At 41.0% G+C, this 22818-nt stretch overlaps 2 protein-coding genes across 4 annotated transcripts in view; one reads left to right on the plus strand and one right to left on the minus strand.

Annotated features, from left to right (window-relative positions):
* prex2 (phosphatidylinositol-3,4,5-trisphosphate-dependent Rac exchange factor 2) overlaps positions 1–8649 on the minus strand; it is a 49406-nt gene extending 40757 nt beyond the window's left edge. For 2 of the 3 annotated variants that reach the window (XM_061666452.1, XM_061666451.1), the window contains exon 1: positions 8246–8649. In XM_061666452.1, coding sequence (XP_061522436.1) covers positions 8246–8383 — 138 coding nt within the window. In that variant the 5' untranslated portion in view covers positions 8384–8649. Of the gene's footprint in view, positions 1–7715; positions 7761–8245 lie in introns of those variants that run through there. The other variant, XM_061666453.1, reaches the window with a different exon arrangement.
* Positions 8650–11105: 2456 nt separating this feature from the next.
* On the plus strand, positions 11106–22105 carry cpa6 (carboxypeptidase A6). Its single transcript, XM_061666542.1, has 11 exons — positions 11106–11360; positions 13510–13585; positions 13698–13822; positions 14876–14990; positions 15535–15636; positions 15701–15805; positions 16846–16956; positions 17153–17243; positions 21252–21454; positions 21534–21618; positions 21752–22105. The coding sequence occupies exons 1-11, from the start codon at positions 11254–11256 to the stop codon at positions 21964–21966; spliced, it is 1335 nt and encodes a 444-aa protein (XP_061522526.1). The 5' UTR covers positions 11106–11253; the 3' UTR covers positions 21967–22105.
* The last annotated feature ends 713 nt before the right edge of the window (positions 22106–22818 follow it).

Here is a 22818-nt window from a genome sequence, read left to right on the forward strand (position 1 = left end):
TCGACATACTTGTGTGCGTCTAATGTCGAAGAGGGGCCCCGGCGCTCACTCTTAAAAATCACTCGCCAGGAAAACAAGGCGAGTTGCCAGTTGATTTCAGGGAAAGACTTTTGAGGAAAACTGTTACAGTGAGTGTTGGAATTTGGGGTTTTGGGGGGGGGGGGCTACTTCAATAATTGGGCTCTTTGTTGCGGCCCAACTGGCTGATTAGCATTCTGCAGCCGGCCTCGCCTCGCAACTCCCGGACACTCGGCGGCATTAGCATGCGATTAGCAAGTCTAATATGTACAAACACGGAGCGCACGGACCTCGACAGGGCTTTCCAGTGTCGGGCCCGAGCGGAAGCGCCGCTCATTTGCATCCAAAGGCCCGCTTCCTGCTAGCGACCGACGTACACCGTTAAACATTTGCCGGAGAAATACTCTCATGGCTAAAAGGTAAGAAATCATATTCAAGTCACCAACATTTTCAGTATTATTACAATACCACGAAAAGAAATACGTCAAGGATTTGCTAATTGGAGCGGCGCGAGTCAAAATATAGCCAAAGCTATAACGCATATCTAAAAATATATAAACATTTCCTATATATTAGTGGGGGGAAATATATATATATATATATATATTACAAATGCCACACTAATATTAGAAAACTAGATATTGCATGGAAAAATCTGATATCACAAATATTAGAAGAAAATAGATGAAAATAACTTTTGAAATACAAAAATATTTCAGTAAAAATACAATACAAATGAGAAAAATATAAAAATATGACAAGATGCTAACTTTAGAAAACACTAAAACAAAAAACAAAAATATAAAAAAATACAAAATGCTCGATTAAAAATACTAAATATTAGACAATACACAAATACCTTTGGAAAAACAGAAATATTTAGAAAAACTATATAAAAATTGAAAAAGGAAAAGGTACATCCGTTTTAGAAAAAAGAAATTACGACATAATAAAAATTAGGTAAAAATGCATTAAAGAAGAAAAAAATTAAAACCGACAAAAATATGACATGAAAAGTACAAAAATATGAAACTCATACAAATTAGATTAAAACACAAAATATGACAAGACACACGTTACAACATACCAATACAATCTTTTGTAATTACAAAAATATGTAAAATACAAAATACGACAAAAACACAAATATAGTTTGAAAAACAGAAAATGTTAAGATACAAAAATGTTACATGAAAAATACACCAGTTTTAAATAATAATAATAACAGTAGGTCAAACTAATACAACCATCAGACAAAAATAAAAAATAAAATTAAAATATTAGACAAAAATATGAAAAGTACAAACAGTGGAAGAAAATATAAATGAATATCAGGGCGGGGGGAATACAAAATGTAAAAATAAATATTGTCAATTTGCAGAAAAAAAAAAAACTACGAAAATATATTATTCACATTTTAAACAGTACTACTAACCATGTGAAATGTTATTGCGGTTTACTGCTTCATCCTTGCTATATAAATCCTCTGTATTATTATTATCATTAACTATGGTTATTGGTGCAGAGTGTATGTTATTCCTGGAATAGAGTCGGAGGGAGGGAGGAAAAACAAGCTCCTTTTGAAGAAAAGCAGCAAAGCTTCCCTGGTAATTTAGTTAAAAGTGAAGACCTGGAAGACGTCCAAGACGGGAAGCTGACTCATTGGATTTATGGACCCGGGCCGACTGCGACTCTCAGCCCATTTTCAGGACGGCCCGTAAATATACACTTCATTTGCCTAATTGTGTTGCGCTTTTACTGGGTCAGCCAAATGCCTTTTTATTTACTATCGGCGAAGCAAAGCGGCGATTGTTTGCATCCGGCGCTCCTTCGTGACGCCGCTATTTAACGAAGCGCAACTCCGGAGGGTAACGGTTTTTCTTTTAACCCCGACAACGGATCCAGCCTGTCTGGCCGCGGGCCAGGCCTGAATCCCAAGTAGACCTGTGTGCATTTGTGACGCTCTTCCGGCCTCGTTGGCCACCCGTGTCACGTCCGACGCCGACCGATAAGACTTTCAAATGAGCCTGGACACAGTGGAGCAACTGTTGTGTTATTTTGTATTCCAAGTTGCTTGATTTCTAGCGCAAGATGCACAAAAGGTACTCAGCATGTACATAGCAAGCTAAGCAATTGTACGCTTAATTCATGCCACGTTCCTAAACAAATAAAAAAACACTGCAACTCATATTTCCCTATTCAAATGAATGGAAATGCCATTATCCTATTCCAGCCTTCTGGTGCGCGTGCCTCAGCCCCCAGGGGGCAGTAGAATACAGGCATACAGACACAGAAGAAGAAGAGTTTCACACCTAAGTGACTCAGTACGCTATATATGCCTGTGGGTATTGTCATACAGTATTGTGTACACATTTCCATTGCTTAAAGGGTTATAACACTGCAAAACTGATGCTATTTGTTCGTCTATGTATGGGGTTTCCTATTACTTGTTAGCATTGAGCTAGCGTACTTTAAGGCAAAGTAGTGTGGTTGTTTTACATACACAACCTGTAATTGTCTTTGTCTTATGGTAAGTTTGACAAACTTAAACTGGGAATAACAATAAATAGCTTTAAGCCTCTTTTTGGACGAATTGTTCACTCTGCCAAACTACTTGTTGTTGTTAAGTGAGTTGATTTGAGTACGATCCCACCATTTAGTGCTTGTATCTCACAAGTTAATTATTTAATTTTATTTGTATTAAATTCAAATCAGCCATAACGCTACGTTGTGGTTAGCGTGTTACTGGATAAAAGCTACGCGATTGTTATGAAACCTTGAAAAATTGCCAGGCTCATGTTTGTCTGCTGCAAGGTAAGCAATGTACTCGTATTCTCTGTACAATAATGCTGTGCTGTTGTTCGATCGTTGACCAAAATGCTAACGTTACGCTGCTGAGGTGAGGCCAGGTTACTTCGCCAGCTAAGCTAACGAGGCTAGCCCACCGCATCGCCTGGAGAAAGAGGAACGCTAACGTGAGGCTTGGTTACGATGCATACAAGGACATGTGATCCCTTTGATGCATTATACTCAAAACGGTAAATCACTTTCATAAACACTGAATTTCCTGCAATAAACGCGTCGTGAGTTAGGGCCAATCGAAACTTTTATGATGTTGTCGTGTTTTACTAGGTCCAATGCGAGTTCGCTGGCACTAGTCTGCTGGATCAAGTGTCGCCCAGACAGGAATGAATGGGCCTCTCTCTTCTTGTCTGCTGCCTCTTTTATGCATCAGTCACTCGTCTTGTTGTTGGATCAAAATATTAGGTACACTCACCCAATCTAACGAGCGCTAAAGCAATAATGCTCCAAAATAAAATATTCCAAAAAGTGACCTAAAAATACAAAAATTAGCCAAGAAATATACAACTATTGGAGGGGGAATACACATGAATATTAGTGAGGGGAATGTATGCAAATATTAGGTGGTGAAAAGCTTCTTTGTGGGAAAAGTGATCATTAAAACAGCAGTAAGTGATCATCCTTTTAACCTGGGTACAAAGATTTTCACCCTAAAGAAGACACAGACTATGACTTCTCACGTCACAGGTAGTGTAGCGGTTCACACGGCTGACTGACCGGATGCAGGTGGCAAGGGCTCGGCTCACGATCAATGCCGACCAGTCAATATGCGAAAAAATGTTTTTTTTTCATACACACACACACACACACACACACACACATATATATATATATATATATATATACATATATACATACACACACACTGTAACTGCGTTTAAAAAAATATATAATTACAAAAATACACTGACTAGACAGTTTGCGGTTGAGAGGCTTGACTGGTGTCTTTTTCCTCAAGCAAGATCAGCAGACAGACACTGCGTAGCAAATCTTAACGCAATCATGAAATAATACGATTAGTGGAAGTTCCCTAACATGTCTGGCTTTAATTTCATTCAAACATAACGGGCCATTTCCTCCACGCCGCCGGTGTACGCTCGCTTAAGTCATTTACACAGATGACATTTCTGGGTTTTATTGCGTTTTGGAGGATTTTTTTTTTTTTTTTTCATCAAAACAGTTCCTCTACGGTTGTCACATGGTAAACGTTGACTTGTCCAACATTAGCTCCCTGCCTTCTGGTTTTAAAGCAGGAAGCGTGCAGCACAATGTAAAGATGGGGAGGTGCCGGGAAGGAAGGAAGGAAGGAAGGAAGGAATGAAGCAAGGAAGGAAATCCTGCTTGACAAATGCTCTCTGTCTCAGAGACAAAAGTGAAAGAAAAAAAAATGGAAGGGAAGCGCTGGACGTTCCTACTTTCTTGAGCCAAGCAGCTGAAACTGCTGCATGAACCGTTTCCAGGACAGTAATGAAATCGCACAAACCTTTGACACGTTTGATGGCGTAGGTGGAAGAGCTTCATGATTTAGTATCGTCCATCTGTCTATTCCTCCAATTCCGATTGGTGCTCATTTGGCAAATTTTCTAGTCACTACAATGACTGCTTTAAACCACAACAAAAAACAAAAAAAACGTTTTATTCAATTTCAGGGATGAGTCGTTAAAACGTTTTGGTGCGTTATGTCATGACAGATCTGTTCACCAAATGTTGTATTGATTGGTGGAACTGGTGTCAGGGTTTTTTTTTTTTTTTTTTTTTTTTCTTTTCCTTCCTCAAAAACGTTCCGGGGGCCCTCGCACCAACGTTTTCATGAATAATCCTAAAATTTAACTCTGGAGCTACAGCGATCAAATATTTTTTAGAATCAGATTGTCCCATCGATTCTTCAGGTAAAAAGTGATTTTGCATTAACGCAAAATCTGATGTGGATGCACGGCTTGACATTAACTGTTTGGCTAACCAGCCACTGTGGCTACTGGTTTCCCAGAGTTACTAGCCACTCAGCATTTTCAATTTTGTTGTTGGCTAACATGGGTTAGGTGCTGACAGAATCCAATCATCAACGGGGCGATGGGGTGGGGTCTGATGGAAAGTCTTCCCAATCAAAATACATTTGTCAATGGTTGGATGCAGTGTTTATTATTTATCCGTATGAAATCTACCTACCAACAGGCGATTGCGCAAGCGACATGAGGCCTTTTGGAACAAAACACTTCTCATTTAATTACACATCAGGCATGCGTATATAAACAGCATTAAACGGAGCACAACGCATTGAAATAAATGTATGCCAACTGTGCTATGTAGTCCAGCCAAGAAAGACGGCAGCTAAGGGAGCACTTAACGCAACACGTAAATCTCCTTGCAATGGTGATTATTTTTCTGTCAGACATGACAATGGCAAAAGGCTGTGACAACACAATGTTGACATTATCTTTTTTCTGACTCATTCCACCCAAGATAAACACCAGCGCCCACTGTCTCCTGTTATAATTAATCATTACGTAACATCCAGGCTTATTTGGGACATCTCCCATAACCTTTTTCAGTAACGGCAGGATTTTCCGACAGCTATTTTTGCGCACAAAAATGACAAATTGCGATTCTTCCGTGTGAATTTCGAAGTGGGCAAAGTCTTTATTTACACGACATTGAGCTACTAAGTGGCATAATTACCCTACAAACGAGAAGCGTTCAGTACAAAATTTTCCTGAAAAGGTTCCACTCGAGCGAAGAGAAATAAAATTGAGCAAATAAGGTAATGGTAATGCACTCGCATGTGGGCAAGGAGTGCCGCAGTCGCCGACGCACCAAAAAAAAATACAAAAATAAAACATAAAATTTGAACACCCACAAGGAGCTGCTGTAGGCCACAACTCACGGCCAGATGCTTGCACACAGACTAACTGACTCCAGCTCCCGGAGGAAGAACTAAAAACTAAGTATTCATGAAAATCAATAGGGAAATGCCTCGGGGGGGGGGGGGGGGGGGGGGGGGGGGGAACCTAGCGTGGAGTGGGCTTCCTTTTAAAGGCTTTTCATGCCCCTGTTCCATCGAGCTTGTACACAAGAGCGTGTGTCCTTAGCCGGTGTCCAACCGTGTCTCCCAGGAGGGACGAGGGAGCTTGCTCAAGGGGGTGAAAGGCAAACGTGCAGGGCGGGTCACAGTGAGTGGACGCCGGCCAGCATGCTCTGTGGAACTGCTTTTGTAAAGCACACTTCCTGCAGGAGGAATTCCTCCGAGGTTCGGAAATGCTGGGGAACAATGAGGCATTAACCCCCCCCCCCCCAAAAAAAATAAATAAATAAAATAAAATTACAATACACCTTGCACATGCTGTACAGTTGTACAAGTTGAATCTGTTCTCATACAGTAACTCAATTTACTTCGAGATGAAATCAATTTTATTCATGAACTGGAGTGCCATTCATCTTTTCCAGGCCCAAAAATCACAACCATTTTTTGGTTACCTTTTAAAAATAATAAATAGTACTGTAATGTATAAAACCATGGTAAAATATGAGAATGTAAAAAAAAAAATAAAAAATAAAAAAAATACCAAATTTTCAGTGTTTATTTACATATATACATTTTCTAAATTAACCAATCATTTAGTTAGTTATCGGAGTTTGGCCTAAAAAAAAATTAATATCAGTCGGGCCCGACTGTTGAGTGCAATTTTTCTTCATAAAAAAATATATTGTTGACTTTGGAGGCTTTTCAATTTCCATTCATTTCAACAGGTAAATATGATTTGAGATGAGAGTGTTTTGAGATACAAGCATGGTGGCGGAACAAATGAATTTCAACTAGTATCCCAAGGTACCGCTGTAGTGGAAAAACACACACGCTGATTAGCACTAATCATCTGCGGACACTTAGAAATCTGTTGTGTGGCCTCTGCTGGGAAAATATCCCGATTCACCTTTCACACTAATTTCCAGCAAGGGTGGCATCCTGCAGGCCGCCCGGGTTAAGCGAAGCCCCCCCACCCCCTTTTTCTTTTTTATAACCGACTTATCTCAGATTGTCTGATCGCCGCCGCCGTCAGACTCATACATTTCCGGCAAGAACAGACTCGCCTTGTAACGCAGCAGCCAATCCCCTAAATGAATTCCCGTGGAGATAAAAGACAAGGGGGGGGGGGGGGACAGAGGACACTTGCACACATTTGCAGACAGATACATACACACACACACACACACACACACACACAAACTATGATTCCTCTTCTAAGAAAGGCCAGATTGTGATCCATCCCATCCCCACTAGTCCCCGAATATGAGCTCCATTAGAAACATGTGGGCCAAAGATAGCAATGCAAAGCGAGTAAGACTCACGCTTTTATTGAGACAGGCCGACTAATCGAGCCCAGAGTGTAAATGAAAACAAAAAATAACTGAGATTTGCCTAAAAACCTGGATTTTCTTGCACTGATTGACCGGACCCGAGTCGATTGCCAAGTTGCCATTGAGAAAATTTTCTATCATACTGTATATACAAAAACAAAATGCACCTCTTCTATGACAGGGATTCGCAAATGGTGGTACGCACACACCCCTGAGTGTGCGAAGGACTTATCTGGATGTTGCGGGAGGGGTGGGTGTTGGGGGGCACCTTTGGGGGTGCTTGAGCTGAAAAGTCAAATCGGAGTTTGGTATATTAAATGCATTTCCAATATCCATGGAGATGACAGCACAAAAACGGCCTGTCTCAAACTTTTTTAAACCACACGCACCCCCCTTTAGCACGCCGATGAGCATTGATACTTTGCGAGGGGCCGGGGGGGGTTGCACAATTGACATGTGTGTGTAAAAATATGGAATCATCATACCAGACTGCCATTACACGCTTAATCACAGGCACCCCCAGGGGTGCGCACGTCACGTTTGGGAATCTAAAGCACAAGAGAGTGTAAAAGAATTTTAAAAAGACGACACAAATCAAGAAATCCACTAAAAGAACCTTTCCCAAACTTGTTTACACCATGCGCACCCCCAAAATGTGATTTTATTTGTTTCCCCACCCACATATAGGGATGCTTAAAGTGGTGCGCGTGGCTCATTTTTTGTGCATTTCCTGACTTTTTTTTTTCCGTCTTTAAAGTGTCTTGATGAACTAGTGCATATATGTTTATAGTTCTTATTTTGTTGCTATTTTACCACATTTCAAGATACACAGATGCTGACTTTATGAATGACGCACCTGCAATGTGCACTACTAATAAATAGAATGGAATGAGAGCTCCTCACTTCTGCACAACGCAGCCCCCCCCCCCCCCCCCCCCCCCCCCCCCCCCCCCCAACCCCAACATGAGCACTAATAGGTGAAAACAGTTTTGGACATTTTTACACTCAAACTCACCGACAGGAACTCCAGTGTGCCCACATAATCCCGTTCTGTTTTTAAGAGCTCGTTGAGGACGCACACCCGTAAACGGAGCTGCTTGTCCAAATCCTTGCCGCTCTCAAATCTGTGCTCGCTCCTGCTCTCCTCGGTCATAGTGTCAAGAGATCAAATAAAAAGGCCAAACAGGAGGGGGGGTGGGTGAAATTACACTTTCTCAGGCATAGTTTAAGCAAGAGTAGAGCTGTTTCAATGCAGCCTTTGCAACAACTTCCTGTGCTTAAAAAAAAAAAAAAAAAGTTTAAAAAAAAAGTAAAACAAGGGATGAAACGCTGGAGAAGGCAAAGGCGAAAGGTGGAAGAAGGATGCAAGCCGGTTTAAAGTGAGCCCATGTGACTTCCACACAGCTTTTTTAGGACGAGTCTCTGCCTCGCTTGGAGCTCGCTAAGTGGCGGTCGAGTCGTAATCGATAAACAAGCTAAAGTCCGGTAGAGTTTTTCAAAATAAACTTCCAGATTTCAAGAGCACCAACGACCAAACCGTGTCGTCAGTACGTATACATTCTGAACATATGACACCTATTGTCAAAATAAATATGTATATGATGGTGTATATTACCCGGTGTTATAGTTAACGTGTTGTTTCTGAACTCGTTCTGTGATTGTCCAATCGCTTTACTTCCGGTTGAGGAAACGTTTAACTAAGCAATTTTCTTTACACTTTTCACAGACGGCACGAGTGAAACGGACACTGTAACTATTTAATCAGTAACCACTATATTAACAATCATATTAAATGTTTGCTATGAGGAAAGGGGTAAACTTGGTCATACGTTACCCTCTATTGGCCACATTTGTTACTGCAAGTCGCTCGTCATGTCTGTGATGTATATTTAGTACCACTAGAGGGGGCCATTTATCTGAACTACAGTACAATATTTGTCTTGAATGCCTGTCACACACGCAATAAATACATCCATCCATCCATTTTCTGAGCTGCGTCTCCTCACTAGGATCGCGGGAGTGCTGGAGCCTATCCCAGCTGTCATCGGGCAGGAGGCGGGGTACACCCTGAACTGGTTGCCAGCCAATCGCAGGGCACATAGAAACAAACAACCATTCGCACACACATTCACACCTACGGACAATTTAGAGTCTCCAATTAATGCATGTTTTTGGGATGTGGGAGGAAACCGGAGTGCCCGGAGAAAACCCACGCAGGCACGATACAATACAACCAAAAATGTCGACGAATTAAAAAAATAAAACTGATTAGACGAAATAATACACCATTTTAGACGTAAAAAATGCTTGAAAAAAATGTTTGAAAAATACAGAAATATTCAACACAATACACTAAAGTTACATTAAATAAAATACAAATATTAGATGAAAATTAGAAGACTATGTAGTCAAAAATACAACAATACTTAGCCCAAAAAATACACAAATAGGAAAAAAATTAATGAAAAAAACGTTGGGTTGCCTCTCATGTCGCAATTTTGTTTACATTCTTGCGTGTCTTAAAACTGAAAAAAAAAGTAACCACTGTTCCAAACAAACAACAACAAAACTACTGTTGGAATATTCAGAGCGTTAAAAAAAAAAAAAAACTTAAGCTGGCTCATGAAGTGTGAGTGGAAAAACCAAACATTCCCATGCTCGCATAGCAGTGAGTGCAGGGAGAAGGAGGGGATGTTGTGTTTGGGCTACGTTGCACACTATACAGTAATTGGGTGTAAAACAGGTGGCGCTCTTGTTGACACAGCAGGCAAGCATGTGAAAAATGTGCTGCCGCCGCAAAAAAAGAAAAAAAAAATCACAAAAGGAACCGGTTGACTCTAGATATTTAATCAGCGTGTTGGAGTCGAACGGCGGCACGGAACATCACAGACGAATGTGAAACGCACGTTAGACGGCAAACTCTAAACTCTACGAACTTTTCATATTACATCACAACAAACACAATTTTTCAGAAAAGCACATTACACACTATTTTTATTGATGTTGTGACAGTAAGAGGAAATTATTCAAAATGTGATGTGGACCACTAGGGTACGCAGGCTCCCTCTCGTGGTATGTGACAGAATTACTGAAATAAATGTTTAAACTATGTACAGTGGCTTAAATTTTTGTTTAATCCAGTGCAGTGTATTTATTTAGTGCAGTTCAATTGTATTTAACTTTGAAGTACAATACATTTGCATTGAATCTTTTTTTTAACAATTTGTTCATAAACATTTATTCAGCTACAATTTAGTTGACTAATCATTTGAGGACAGATTTTGATTTTCTAAATTTATGGGCAACTGTGGATAAACTTACAATGGCTTACAATAGTATTACATTTTTGGGACTAAAGCCTCTGTCTGATTTTGATGAACACCTGTGCCTACTGTGCTTCTGTATTTTGATGTTGGTCATCACGGTGGTACTTGGGAGAGTTGAATTTTTTTTTAGCAGGTACTTAAAAAATTTAAGTTTGAGATCCACTGTTAGGCCAATGAAATCTTATATAAGAAAAAAACAGAAATATTAGAAAAAAATATTCATGCAAAATACAAAAATATTAGCCAAAGACTGATGTTATGAGTTCAAGCTGAGATTTGAGTACGGTGTGTTTGTTTTTTGTTTTGTTTTTTAACACCAGTTTATCGCCATTTCTTTGAGGCGAGAATCCGAACGGTTGCGTTGGCGCGCATGCGCACGGGACCCGTGCACTTGGCACCACGTGACCCCTCTCGTCAGCCAGCCAGCCTCCTTTAAAAGTGGGCTGCTGCTTCAAGAGGTGCTAAACGCTTCCCTCCTCCTCCTCCTCCTCCTCCTCCTTCTTTCCTGCGCGCACATTTGGCACCTCCTGAGCATCAGGTGTCAAAAAAAAAAAAAAGAAAAAAAAAAAAAAGCGAGCTGCACTTTTATTCCAGTCTGAGGTGGACCGAGCGGTGGTGTGGACAAAAGTCATTGGAGGAACTTCACTCCGCAGCGAACGCTGACGTTTAAGAAAAGAACATCATAATCATCGACACGATGACAGTGGACTTCGGATGGCCATTTCGTCTTTTTTTGCTGCCCTGTGTGATCATTTGCAGCGGCGTGCTATGTGCACACTCGCTCTACAAGAACCGCTACGCTGGGTGAGTAAAGAAGAGGAACCCCCCCCCCCCCCCCCCCCCCCACCACCAAACAAAACGACCCCCCCCCCATCCATCCAGTTTCCATTCATGTGTGGCCATGAGGGATGAGATGCAATTGCAATCAGATGTGCCGCAGCGTAGATTTTCTCATCGAGCGAACAAAGAGAGCCTGTATATGTGCTTTTTGTTGACTCAAGACCCGCATGCATGCAAGGCTTGCAAGAATGTAACACTTGGAACATCCCAACCTGGATGGAGAAGGACATTTTATTTATTTATTTTAAAACTAGGAACTCATGGGAAGGGAATTCATCTGTTCCCGAGTGGCCTGTTAAAACCTTCAAGGTTCAACTTCTAAGTAAACTTCTAAATTCTGAACTGTCGGAAATTCAAAGTTCCAAGGAGTTAAGCGGCAAACTGGGGGGGGGGGGGGGGGGGGGAACAAAAAAAACCACTCGAAGATTACATTTGTAATCTTGCACAAATAAAGATGTGCATTTTAGAGATAAAATGTGTATATTTTCGTGAGTAAAATTTTATATTTTTGACAAATTTTAATATTATTAGAACATACGTTTTTATTATTAAAGTTGTACTATTACAGGAATGAAAGTTATTTTATATTTTTGTTTTATATATACCTTAACAACAAAGAGAAAAATCTGAAAAAAATGGCCGCTTTTTGCAGGTGTTTGGTGATTTGTTTTGTCTGTTTGAATGTCATTATCATTGTCTTATGTGTTGATGTGTAAAAACATTGATTTGAAAAGGGCTAATCTCATCCGGTTAAATCAGCTGGCCGATTAATCAGTCTGAATCTAATTACTTTTAGCGATGGGTGAATACCGATACCAGGTATCAGTATCGGGCCGGTACAAGTCTTATTTCAAGGTATCGGGTACTCGTGAAGGCTGCCGATACCAGCCAGCGATACTTATGGCAAACAAATCTGACACTGAGTCTTATTTTCAACACATTTTGAAAAATCAAGAATTTTCCGGGATCGCCACAAAAAAAAAAGCCAAAGAAAAACCAACACAGCCTTTGTGCTCAGTGAAGCGAGTTCTCACGCGGCGTGCGGTCGTCTGGCACGTTCATGCCTTCGATTAAGCGTCAGTGCCACGAACGGCGAGTATGTCAATGGCGCTTTTGATGAAGAGGAAGAGGAGGGAGGCACCGCCACTCGTTTCCTCCTCCATATGCTTTCTCACCAACATATACTGTATATACTAACTCCTTTTGTCGCTTGAACTGACGCCTTCGTTTAGGGCGTCCTGCTTCCTGTGTGACAGTAAAAGACTTTAGTGAGCGCACACGCATACACACACACACAAACATACAAACATGGCAAAAACGACATGTGTTTTTAATATATGAGTATTGTTTGAGTTCACAGGGTATTGTGTTACCTTCTGTTTTTTAGTTCACGGTTTTGTTAAAACGTTGTCGTCCCAATGAAAAACACAAAGGGTGTCAAACTCATTTTTGTCGCAGGCCACATCATAGCAACGGTTTCCTTCGGCGGGCCGTTATGAATTTGAACCCATGTAAACATATAGTCGCTTCAGATCACATACACACAACAAACTGATGGCTAACTAGCTTTGAAATCAGAAGCCAGCTATTTTTATATTTATTTTAAAAGTGGGATTGGTAACAAAAAAAAAAAAATGCTTGCAATACCTCAACGTTATTAAAAGTAAAGACAATTTGGTATTCGCAAGAAACATGAAGTCGACTCACATGATTTGCCTTCGCGGGCCACATAAAATGATGTGGCGGGCCGGAACTGGCCCCCGGGCCTTGAGTTTGACACCTGTGACGTACAGAATATCTTTGTTTTTGGTGTCTGGGTTGGAGGATAAAAAAGAAAAATTGGGAAAAAATGTGGCGATAAATGCATTTTGTTGAACAGCAAAAAGTCTTAGTATTGTATGGTATGGTAACATTTTAAAACTCACCTCGACTTGATTTATTTATATTTTCTACCTGTTGAAATTCAACCCCGTGATGACGCTTGACCCTCCGTCATCACGTCCACCAACGATGTCTTCGCATCAGACGTCTGCTGCGTCGCATTCAGTAGAAATGATGTTACAAAGCGCTTATGTCGAAGGCGATGGTCACTTTACACTTGTTATTCTCGCAGCGATCAAGTCTTCAGGATAAGCCCGAGTAACGACGAGGACGTGTGCACGCTCAGGAACATTCTAGACAGCATGAAGGTTGGCTCTGTTATTGTCATATGAGAACAATAAGTAAATTGTGGACGCTTGTATGAGCTGCAGTGTGACACTTATTGCAATAACACAGATGATGTCGTTTCATGCATTTAAGGTGGACCTGTGGCAGCCTAACAGCATTTCTCTGATCAGCCGGAACGCCACGGTGGATGTGCACATCAAACGCAGAGACACGAGACGGCTACATGCCACCTTAAAGCGGGAACGCATACAATATCGGTGACAACCTCTTCTCCCTGATAACTGGATGTTATATTACATTACACTATATTGCATATTTAGGGTTACGTGCTCTGTTTTATACCACATGAAAAAAAGGACATGACAATATTACACATATGAAGCATTAGCAACCATTGCGAGATAGTCGCAAAAAGTTACAAGAATATAGTTAAAATATTATAAGTTACAATTTAGAACGTTACGAGAAAAAAGTCGTAATATTATCAGATAAAGTCACAACAGTTAGGAGAATAAATGCGAAATGTCAGGGGAAAATGTTGTTCTAGTACAAAAATACAGTGGAACCTAACAATAATTTTGTACTGCACTGATGTTCTTAGGCCGCAATAAAAGTGCTTCAATTTAACGGACAATCGGATTTAACGGACGACCCCTGTCCCCCTCTTAGGCCATTAAATCAGATTGTCTGTTAAATTGAAGCACTTTATGTGTACAGTACCAAATCATTGTAAATAATTATTTTTCAAAAAGCTTAGTTTTAAAGTTTTATATTCAAACTTACCTCACTGGTGCATGAAAGGGTTGTGAAAGGGAGTTCCCAACTGGACACTATATTCTGTCCGTTAAATCCGAAGTCCGTTAAAGTGAAGTTCCGTTAACTGCAGTTGTACTGTTAAGAAAAAAAAGTTTTATTGTGAAAAATGGTGGTTTTACGAGATACTGTATTTTTAGTTATTTATTATGAACGTCTGGCGTGAGTAAAGTGACTATATTGGAAGAAAAAAAAGTGAGGAAAATGAAGTCGCAATGTCACGGAAAAGCTACATTTGTAAAGCTAAGAGAAAAAAGTTTTTTACTGTACAAAAAAAAAAGACATTACAAGAAACAAAATCGTTACGTTATGCGAATAAAGTTGTAATGTTACAAGCTACTAAAGTTTCCCAATTTCAAGAAATAAAAATTGCTAAGTGAGCCCTCAAAGCATCATAAAACCACAGTCTATATCTTGCAGTGAACATTTATAATACATTGCAATAATGGCTGCAGTATTCTTTATAACATGACGCCAATCTCCTCCTCCCGCCGCAGAGTTTTCATCACTAATCTGCAGCAGGAAATTGAAAAGCAGACGGGACGTCGCTCGTCTCGCAAGCGCAGGTCAGACAGTCCGTACGACTATGAGGTCTACCACTCCCTGGAGGAGGTAACCTTCCTTCTAGCTCCTACACAAAAGCATCTACGATACTTAACACAAATTACTTGCGGCGCTTCCCCTTCGGGACCATTAAACGCAGAAATGTGAACATTTGTCCAAGTATTTATCCACACTGCATGGGATGTGGAAATACTTTTCTGAGAGAGAGAGCCGAGTCATGACGACACTGTTATTCTAAAAATTGTTTATCCTGTATGCTGTTCGCCCATTGAGTCGGCTCGACATGAAATTTCTCATTCTTTTAGTAAAATCAGCCGCTGGAGCCACTTTGACCAAGGAACATGAAATTTGGTAGACATGTGGATCATGGGTAGACCCACAAAAAAAGAACTCATGTTGGAAGCGGCCATTTTCGGGACATTTTGGCCATTTCCAGAGTGTTCTTCAAAGATAACTTGGATTGTAGATTTTGTCGAATTGCGAGCAAATTGGAATCACGTATATACAAGACAGATGTGCGACACTAAATTGGGCAGCTAAACAACGGCAGTCATTTCACAACAAATAACGGATATTTGTTTCCACCATAAAGGTCCAGAGGTGGATGTTCGAGATGAACGCAACTCACTCCGACCGGCTCGACATGTTCTCCATCGGGAAGTCGTACGAAGGACGACCCCTTTACGTCCTTCAGGTAAAAAGCGTAACTGGGACAATTACAAATAAATACTAAACTGACAACACACATCTGTTGTCAGCTAGGAAAGAAAAGTCGCCCGCAGAAAAAAGCCGTCTGGATCGACTGCGGGGTCCACGCCAGGGAGTGGATAGGGCCAGCCTTCTGTCAGTGGTTCGTCAAAGAGGTAGTCCTACTTTCTTGTCGAAATCTACACGTGAAAACCCTTCAGCCGTGCACGCTTGTGCAAATAATTAAGCAACAACACTCGTTTATGGTCCAGGAACAGGACATTTACAAGTTTCATCACAAACTGAAACTCTTAGAAGTCACGCAGCCAGACCAGAGCCACCCTTTTCAAATTGTTTCACGGCTCACTTAGCTTGAAAGGCGCGTGGCTCGTTTAAGGAGGCCTGTTTTCAATCACGATGTAACATTCAAAAAGGTTGCGAAAAAAGTATCCACTTCATTATTTGGTGTTTAGAAAAGTTGCACTTGCTTGTCAATGCTTTTCGCCTGTCAACGACGGTGAATCTTCGGCCGAATGAATTCAGCCACCGAAGCCATTTTTCACATCGCAACACGGAATTTGGTATGCTTGTATATCATGAGTAAGACTAACAAAAAGGTTTCAAGAGCCCATGACTAAACAGGAAGAGGAATTCTGACATTTTCATTTGAAACGGCCATTTTCAGTGGTCCTTCTCAGGAAATCCAGCCCGCAAAGCCATTTTTAGCTAGCCGCGTGAAATTTGGTAGGCTTGTCTACCAGACAGGAGCCAAAAAAAATAAAGTCTCAAGAACCCATGCCTGACCAAGTCAGAATTACAGAAGTGTACCGTGTGTGTGATTTAAAAAGAAAAAGAAAAAAAAAAAGAAACAGATATCATGTAGTATCCCCGGCTGGCCACAAGAGATCAGGGTCTCATTGTAGTTTACTGCCAAAGCCTTAAACCTCAACCCGATTGACTGAACTCCAGCATTCTTCATTTTGAAGACCCTGTAAAGAGAATTATGATATTTCTTTCTGTAGTAGATATGTTTAGAATTAATTTTTTTAGATTTTAGTAGTGGTATTTAATTGACAGTTGACAGTTGAACGGGGCGTGGTTTCAGTGCGTTCAGCGTAAGCGTGGATACAATGGCTTGATTTTCACGATTTGAAAGCCTCCTTTGATACACTTTGCCATTTTCCTGATATGATTTGCCTGTTATATAAAATTGCAGGCGCTTAATTCGTACCGGTACGACTCGGCGACCAGACGACTGCTCAACCAGCTCAATTTCTACATCATGCCCGTCTTCAACGTGGACGGATACCACTTCAGCTGGACTACAGTACCTACTTGCACCAACCCACACACGGGAATAAACATCTATATGAGAATAAACCTCTGCACGACCAGAAAAACTAGACAATTTTACAATCCTCAATCATTTAAAAAAAAAAAAAACAACAACATTAAAACAACATAATGCCCTAGAGCAGCATAAATGACAGGTAGCCGTATACAGTGTTTCATTACCTGTGCAGGATCGCTTCTGGAGGAAGACGCGATCCAAAAATCGCAAGTTCCGCTGTAGAGGAGTGGACGCCAACAGGAACTGGAAAGTCAAATGGTGTGGTGAGTGTGATCACAATGGACACAAAGTGCGTAAAACTGAGAAATATTGTTTTTAAATACATCAATAAAAAGCAGGTAAGTATGTTTGCATCTCCACTTCTGTCAAGTATTAAAAGCAAAAAACAAAAAAGATAAAACAAAAATGTACGTTATTTACGTTATTCTAATTAAGATATTAAACACAAATTGAAATATGAAATATTTGCTTGATTAAATTACATTTGTATTTTATTTTTCAAAGTAATTCAAGATAGTGTAAGGTAAACAACGTTTTTAATAAAACAAAGTAAACATGAAATCAATTGATGAAATTACTGTAATTTTAATTATTTAATATAATATTCCCTAAAATGGTTTTAAAAATAAGAGAAACTAAATAACTGATATATTTAAAATGAATTAAAAAGTTTTTTGATGGCATTGCATTTACCTAATATTACCTTAAAAAATTAAATGAACATATTTATGGACTTTAATTAATTGAATAAATGACATGTTATTTAATTTAAATTATATTTTCAATAACTCAGTTTTCCTTACACTCCCTGAAAATCATTTAAACATAACATGTCATGGTTTGAATTTATTTTAAATGTTTATTTTTATTTATTTATTTATTTTAAATAAAATTGTATTTACCTTATGGTACCTTTACAACTTTATAATGTACAAAACAGTATATAGTATGTACTTCATGACAAGTTATATAGTGGAACCTCGAAGATCGAACACAATCCATTCCTGCGCAACATCCAATTTTTTTTTCCAGTCATACAAATGTAAAAATAGGTTAGCCTCCGTCAACGACCAATCAAAAAATAAATAAAAGCCACTGATAAAAGTAAAACAGACTTGGATGTGCACACCGCACTTTTGCGAAACCCTGGACACTCAATGACCTGAAGTCTCCTGAGATCATGTGACCAATCGATTTTGTTCTGTATTTTCGAGGTTTGACTTGAAAGGTTGCACTGTATTTGTCATGTTGTTAACCAGTTGGCTCACCAAAAAAAACCCTCACAAATGCATCAAGTGACAACACTGCTACACATTACTAACAGCATTCTTTATATAAATTTGTCGGAGAGAAGCTAGATCGTCTAGCTCGCCTCGCACAGTCTCAGCGTCCAGATGCTCTGGGGTCTCCGGTTAAACTTTTACGAGCTGGGACGTCAACTTCTCAATGTCGTTGAGCAACGTAGCGAGCAATTCGTCCTTCTCCCGCAGGGCCTGGCTGGTGTGCCTCTGCATGTGCTCCCACTCCGCTTTAAACTGCTGCCACTCGCTGTTGATGGCCTCCACAGTGTTCTTGGCGGTTTCCTCTGCGCTCTTTTTGAGCTGCTCGCACTCTTGCATCCAGTACTTGCGCACGTTGGCCGTTTCCTGGCGGGAGGCCGCCAGAGCGTCCTGCAGGTCGCTGGCCTCGACGTGTTTCTCCTGGAGCTTCTCTGCCAAGTCATTTGGTGTCTGAACCTCCTCCAGAGCTTTTCGGAGCATCTGCTTCTCCTCCTGATGGTGTTGGCGCTCCAGTTCAATCACACGCGTGAAAGCGGCGATGGCCGCGGGGAGCTCCTCGTCCACCAGCATCTTGGCCTCCCGCTGGACCTTCAGCTCCTCCTTCAGACGGAAGACAGATCTTTGCAGCTGGGAGGCCTCCGATTCCAATTTGAGGATCTGTCCAGACAAGGTGGTGTGGTCCGATCCGAGCAGGCGGTTCTCTTTGGTCAGCTTCGCGATCATGTCGTCCTTCTCCATGACGCTCTGGCTCACGTGCCACTGCTGGCGTTCCAATTCCGCCTTGAAGTAGAGGGCGGTGTCGGTGCTATGCCTCTGTACGCTCTCCAGCTTGGCATTAAATTGAGCCGCCATCTCCTCGGCGTGCCACTGCGCGGTCTCCCACTGAGCTTGCAACTGGCCCACCGCCTCCTGCTCACGGACACTCCACCACTGCTGCCACTCGGTGTTGACGGCCGCCACGATGTTCTCAGAGTCGTCTTCCCGGGCCCTCTTGAGCAGGTCGTGTTCTTCCATCCAGTACTGCCGCACCTGCACCGTTTCCCGCTGAGCCGCGGCCAGAACATCTTGAAGGACACCCATCTCGTGCTCCCTTTCCCGGAGCTTCTGTTCAATCGCCGGGGCGCTCCGGTCGCTCCTCACCTCGTCCAGAGCCTTCTGGAGCCTCTGCCGCTCCCTGTTGTGGCTCTGGCGCTCGCTGTCCATCTGCGCTCTCAGGGCAGTGATTTGAGCGACCAACTCGCGGTTTGAGCTCTCGCTGAAGAAGAGCGCCCGCTTGAGGCCACTCTGTTTGACGTAGCCTCCCTCCGCCACCATCGCCTGATGCCGTTGGTGGTGCATCTGAAACAACAGTTAAAACGTTGACTATACACAGTAACTCAAGCTCAGGTACACAGTTTTGAACCCGTCAACCCATCGAGTTGGCCGACTCGGGGTCGTAAAATTGGTCCCTCACGACAGGTCACACGATGATCGTTGTAATTACTAGCATGGCTATTAGGCCATCCCTAATAAGGATATGGCCACTCATAAACCTCTCTACAACAGGATTTCCTCATCTCTGAGAATTGGTCGCTATCAAGTTTCAAACCAGGTCAATAAGGGCATGGTCATTGTTTGAAACCTGTCTATCTTGGTGGACTTTTTGCGATTATTTTCTGTTACTTTCAGAGGTAAATCTGGTCATATACTGTACAATTTAAAGCCAGATTCCAAGTTGGCTGAATGGAGGTCGGAACGATTGGCGACTCCTAACCAGTCGTTTAATGATCTGTTGAATTACTAGCACAGATATTAGAGCAGCCTCGAATGTGATCTGGCACTTCATAAACCTTGTTACGACTGGCTTTCCCAATCGCTGAGTGTTGGTTGCCATTGGTTTCAAAGCAGGTCAAAGAGGTTTCAAATCTGTGAACCTTGGATACGTTTTGGGGAAAGTTCTCCCTTACTTTTCAGGTAAAGCTGGGAATATACTTAATGAATTAAAGCCAGATTCTGAGTTGGCTGAATCGGGGACGATATAATGTAGTCTGGCATCGCAAGGGGAAACAAGTGGACACTCCCAACCGCTTGTACAACGATCTGTAGAATTACTTGGCTATGTACTGTGGAAAATCATGTACAATCATTAATGTTACCTTGTGAACTTAATTGTTGTGCAAATAGATGACTTGGCTTGATTATTACGTACGATTACACCAACAATTTTAAAGTTTAATATGTTCTCCAAAGGAGAACTCACCCTCCTTGGATAGTCTGCTGTTGATGTGCTTGCATACTCCCCATTGCCCACGCTTGGGCCCGGACTCTCCAGGTTATCCATGGTGTTATTTGCTAATCAGCCATCATTGTTTAGTCTTTTTTTGTCACAAAATCATGCAATGTTAAAAAAAATGAAGACATTTAGATAGTGAAGGAGAGGGAAAAGTTGTGGGATCAAAGCCTTCCAGTCACAAAAGGGCCGATGTAAAGAAAATGTCATTTTGGGGGCTTTGTGGTCAAGGCGCTTACACTTGTGTGACACGTGTGAACAACATGACCTCATCATCTGCAATACAAATACTAATTATGATTACGCACCCACGAATAATAAAGATTGTTAATACCTCTCTGACATTGTCAATAACAACTGAGCATTTTACAAACATGGCAGTAGCGAGCCTTGTTAGCTTACCTGCTAACTAGGGTCACAACATTAGCATTTGGTTAATAAGCAAACAAAAGCATACAATTATTTTTCAGATAATGTTTGAGTTGGAGCAGACAAAAGTGTGCTTGATTTGTGATTATGGGTGAATTGTGAATTGTTATTTCCCTTAAGCTAACATAAGCATACGATTATTAGTCAAAGAATACAAGTACATTGTTTACATTGGAGCAGACAAAAGGTGTGCCTGTTTATTTTGGATGTATTCAAATGACTATGCAGACAGCAGAAAGAGCAAAAAATATATCCCAGATGTAACAAAAAAGGGGATTCGCTCTCTTTCGCAGAAGAGGGGGCTTCCTCTTACCCTTGCGACGACACCTACTGCGGACCCCACCCCGAGTCAGAGCCAGAGGTAAAGGCTGTCGCCAAGTTCCTGCGCAAGCACAAGAAGCGCGTCAAGGCCTACATCTCTGTGCATGCGTACGCCCAGATGCTCCTCTACCCGTATTCGTACAAGTATGCTGCCATCCCCAACTTTAACTGCGTGGTAAGATCACCAAATGAGGAATAATAAACTTGTGGTGAAAACTGTCATTACTGGGCTTGTTTTTGTTTTTAAATTGCAGGAGTCAGCAGCTCAGAATGCAGTGACGGCACTGTACTCTGCCTATGGAGTCAAGTACAGATACGGACCTGCTTCTACAACCCTATGTAAGTATATATTATTGTACCTAATAATAATATTATTATTATTACAACAAAAAACTAAAATGCACAGTTCAAAATAACCCTAATAAATAATAACGTGTAAAAAGTAAGGCGTTTGTGTTTCTCTGTCACAAAGACGTTAGCTCGGGCAGTTCCATAGACTGGGCCTACAGGAACGGGATTCCATATGCCTTCGCCTTCGAGCTGCGGGATACGGGCTACTTTGGCTTCCTGTTGCCAGAAACCCTCATCAACCCCACGTGCACCGAGACCACGCGGGCGGTGAAAGCCATTGCATCGGGCCTGCTCAAGAAGTGTTACACGGATGCCGAAGCCTTCTCGTACATATAAATGCACTCACCGTGTTGTTTTTAGGCCATGACAATACACACCGTCAGGACAATAAGCTGCCATTCAAGCACTTGTCGTCATCCAGCAGCACTGTTTGATTAAAAAACAAAACAAAAATTATATATATATATATATATATATATATATATAATGCATCAACATTCAAGCGAACTACTTGCTTGTTTCGGAGACATACATTACAATTGCCTTCATTACTGCATCATTACCTCGGTATGTCTTGGGATCTCATTTGTAAGGATAGTTGTACCTTGTCATTAATAACTCAGGTATAGATCACAAATGTTTAAATTGTGATATTTTAGTAGTGTGTGTACCTGTGATCACTTGAATACATTTGTTTTTATATAGTGACGACTTCTATGTTTACTTTTGCTGATTTTTAAAAATATATAACTACATCAAAACAAAATTTAGACATACAGCACATTATTTTCAAGTGACGTTCGATTGTCGGTATTACTATTTAAAACAAGCTTGGCATAAATACAAAAAATACAAATATATGTATATGAATATATACAATTACTGGGTGATTGTACTGTTGTTATACTTAAAATAATAGTACAAATATTTATAGTCAAGATGGATATATTTTAGCATACAAGACACGTTAGCATTTTTACCATGGAGCACACACAATGCTGACAAATGCCACAAAAGTCTTCAGTATACCCTTTTACAATTTCTTCAGTGTTTCAACTCAGGGTAAATAAAGTTATTTCCACACATTCAAGCCAAGACGATAGTGTTTTTAATGCGTCTGTGCACAGTTGAGTAGTTGTACATTTTGAGTAGCATTAGCATTAGCAGCATCGCCCGCCGGCTGCTGCT

This window comes from Phycodurus eques, chromosome 21 (assembly GCF_024500275.1).
Source record: "Phycodurus eques isolate BA_2022a chromosome 21, UOR_Pequ_1.1, whole genome shotgun sequence".
NCBI lineage: Eukaryota > Metazoa > Chordata > Actinopteri > Syngnathiformes > Syngnathidae > Phycodurus > Phycodurus eques.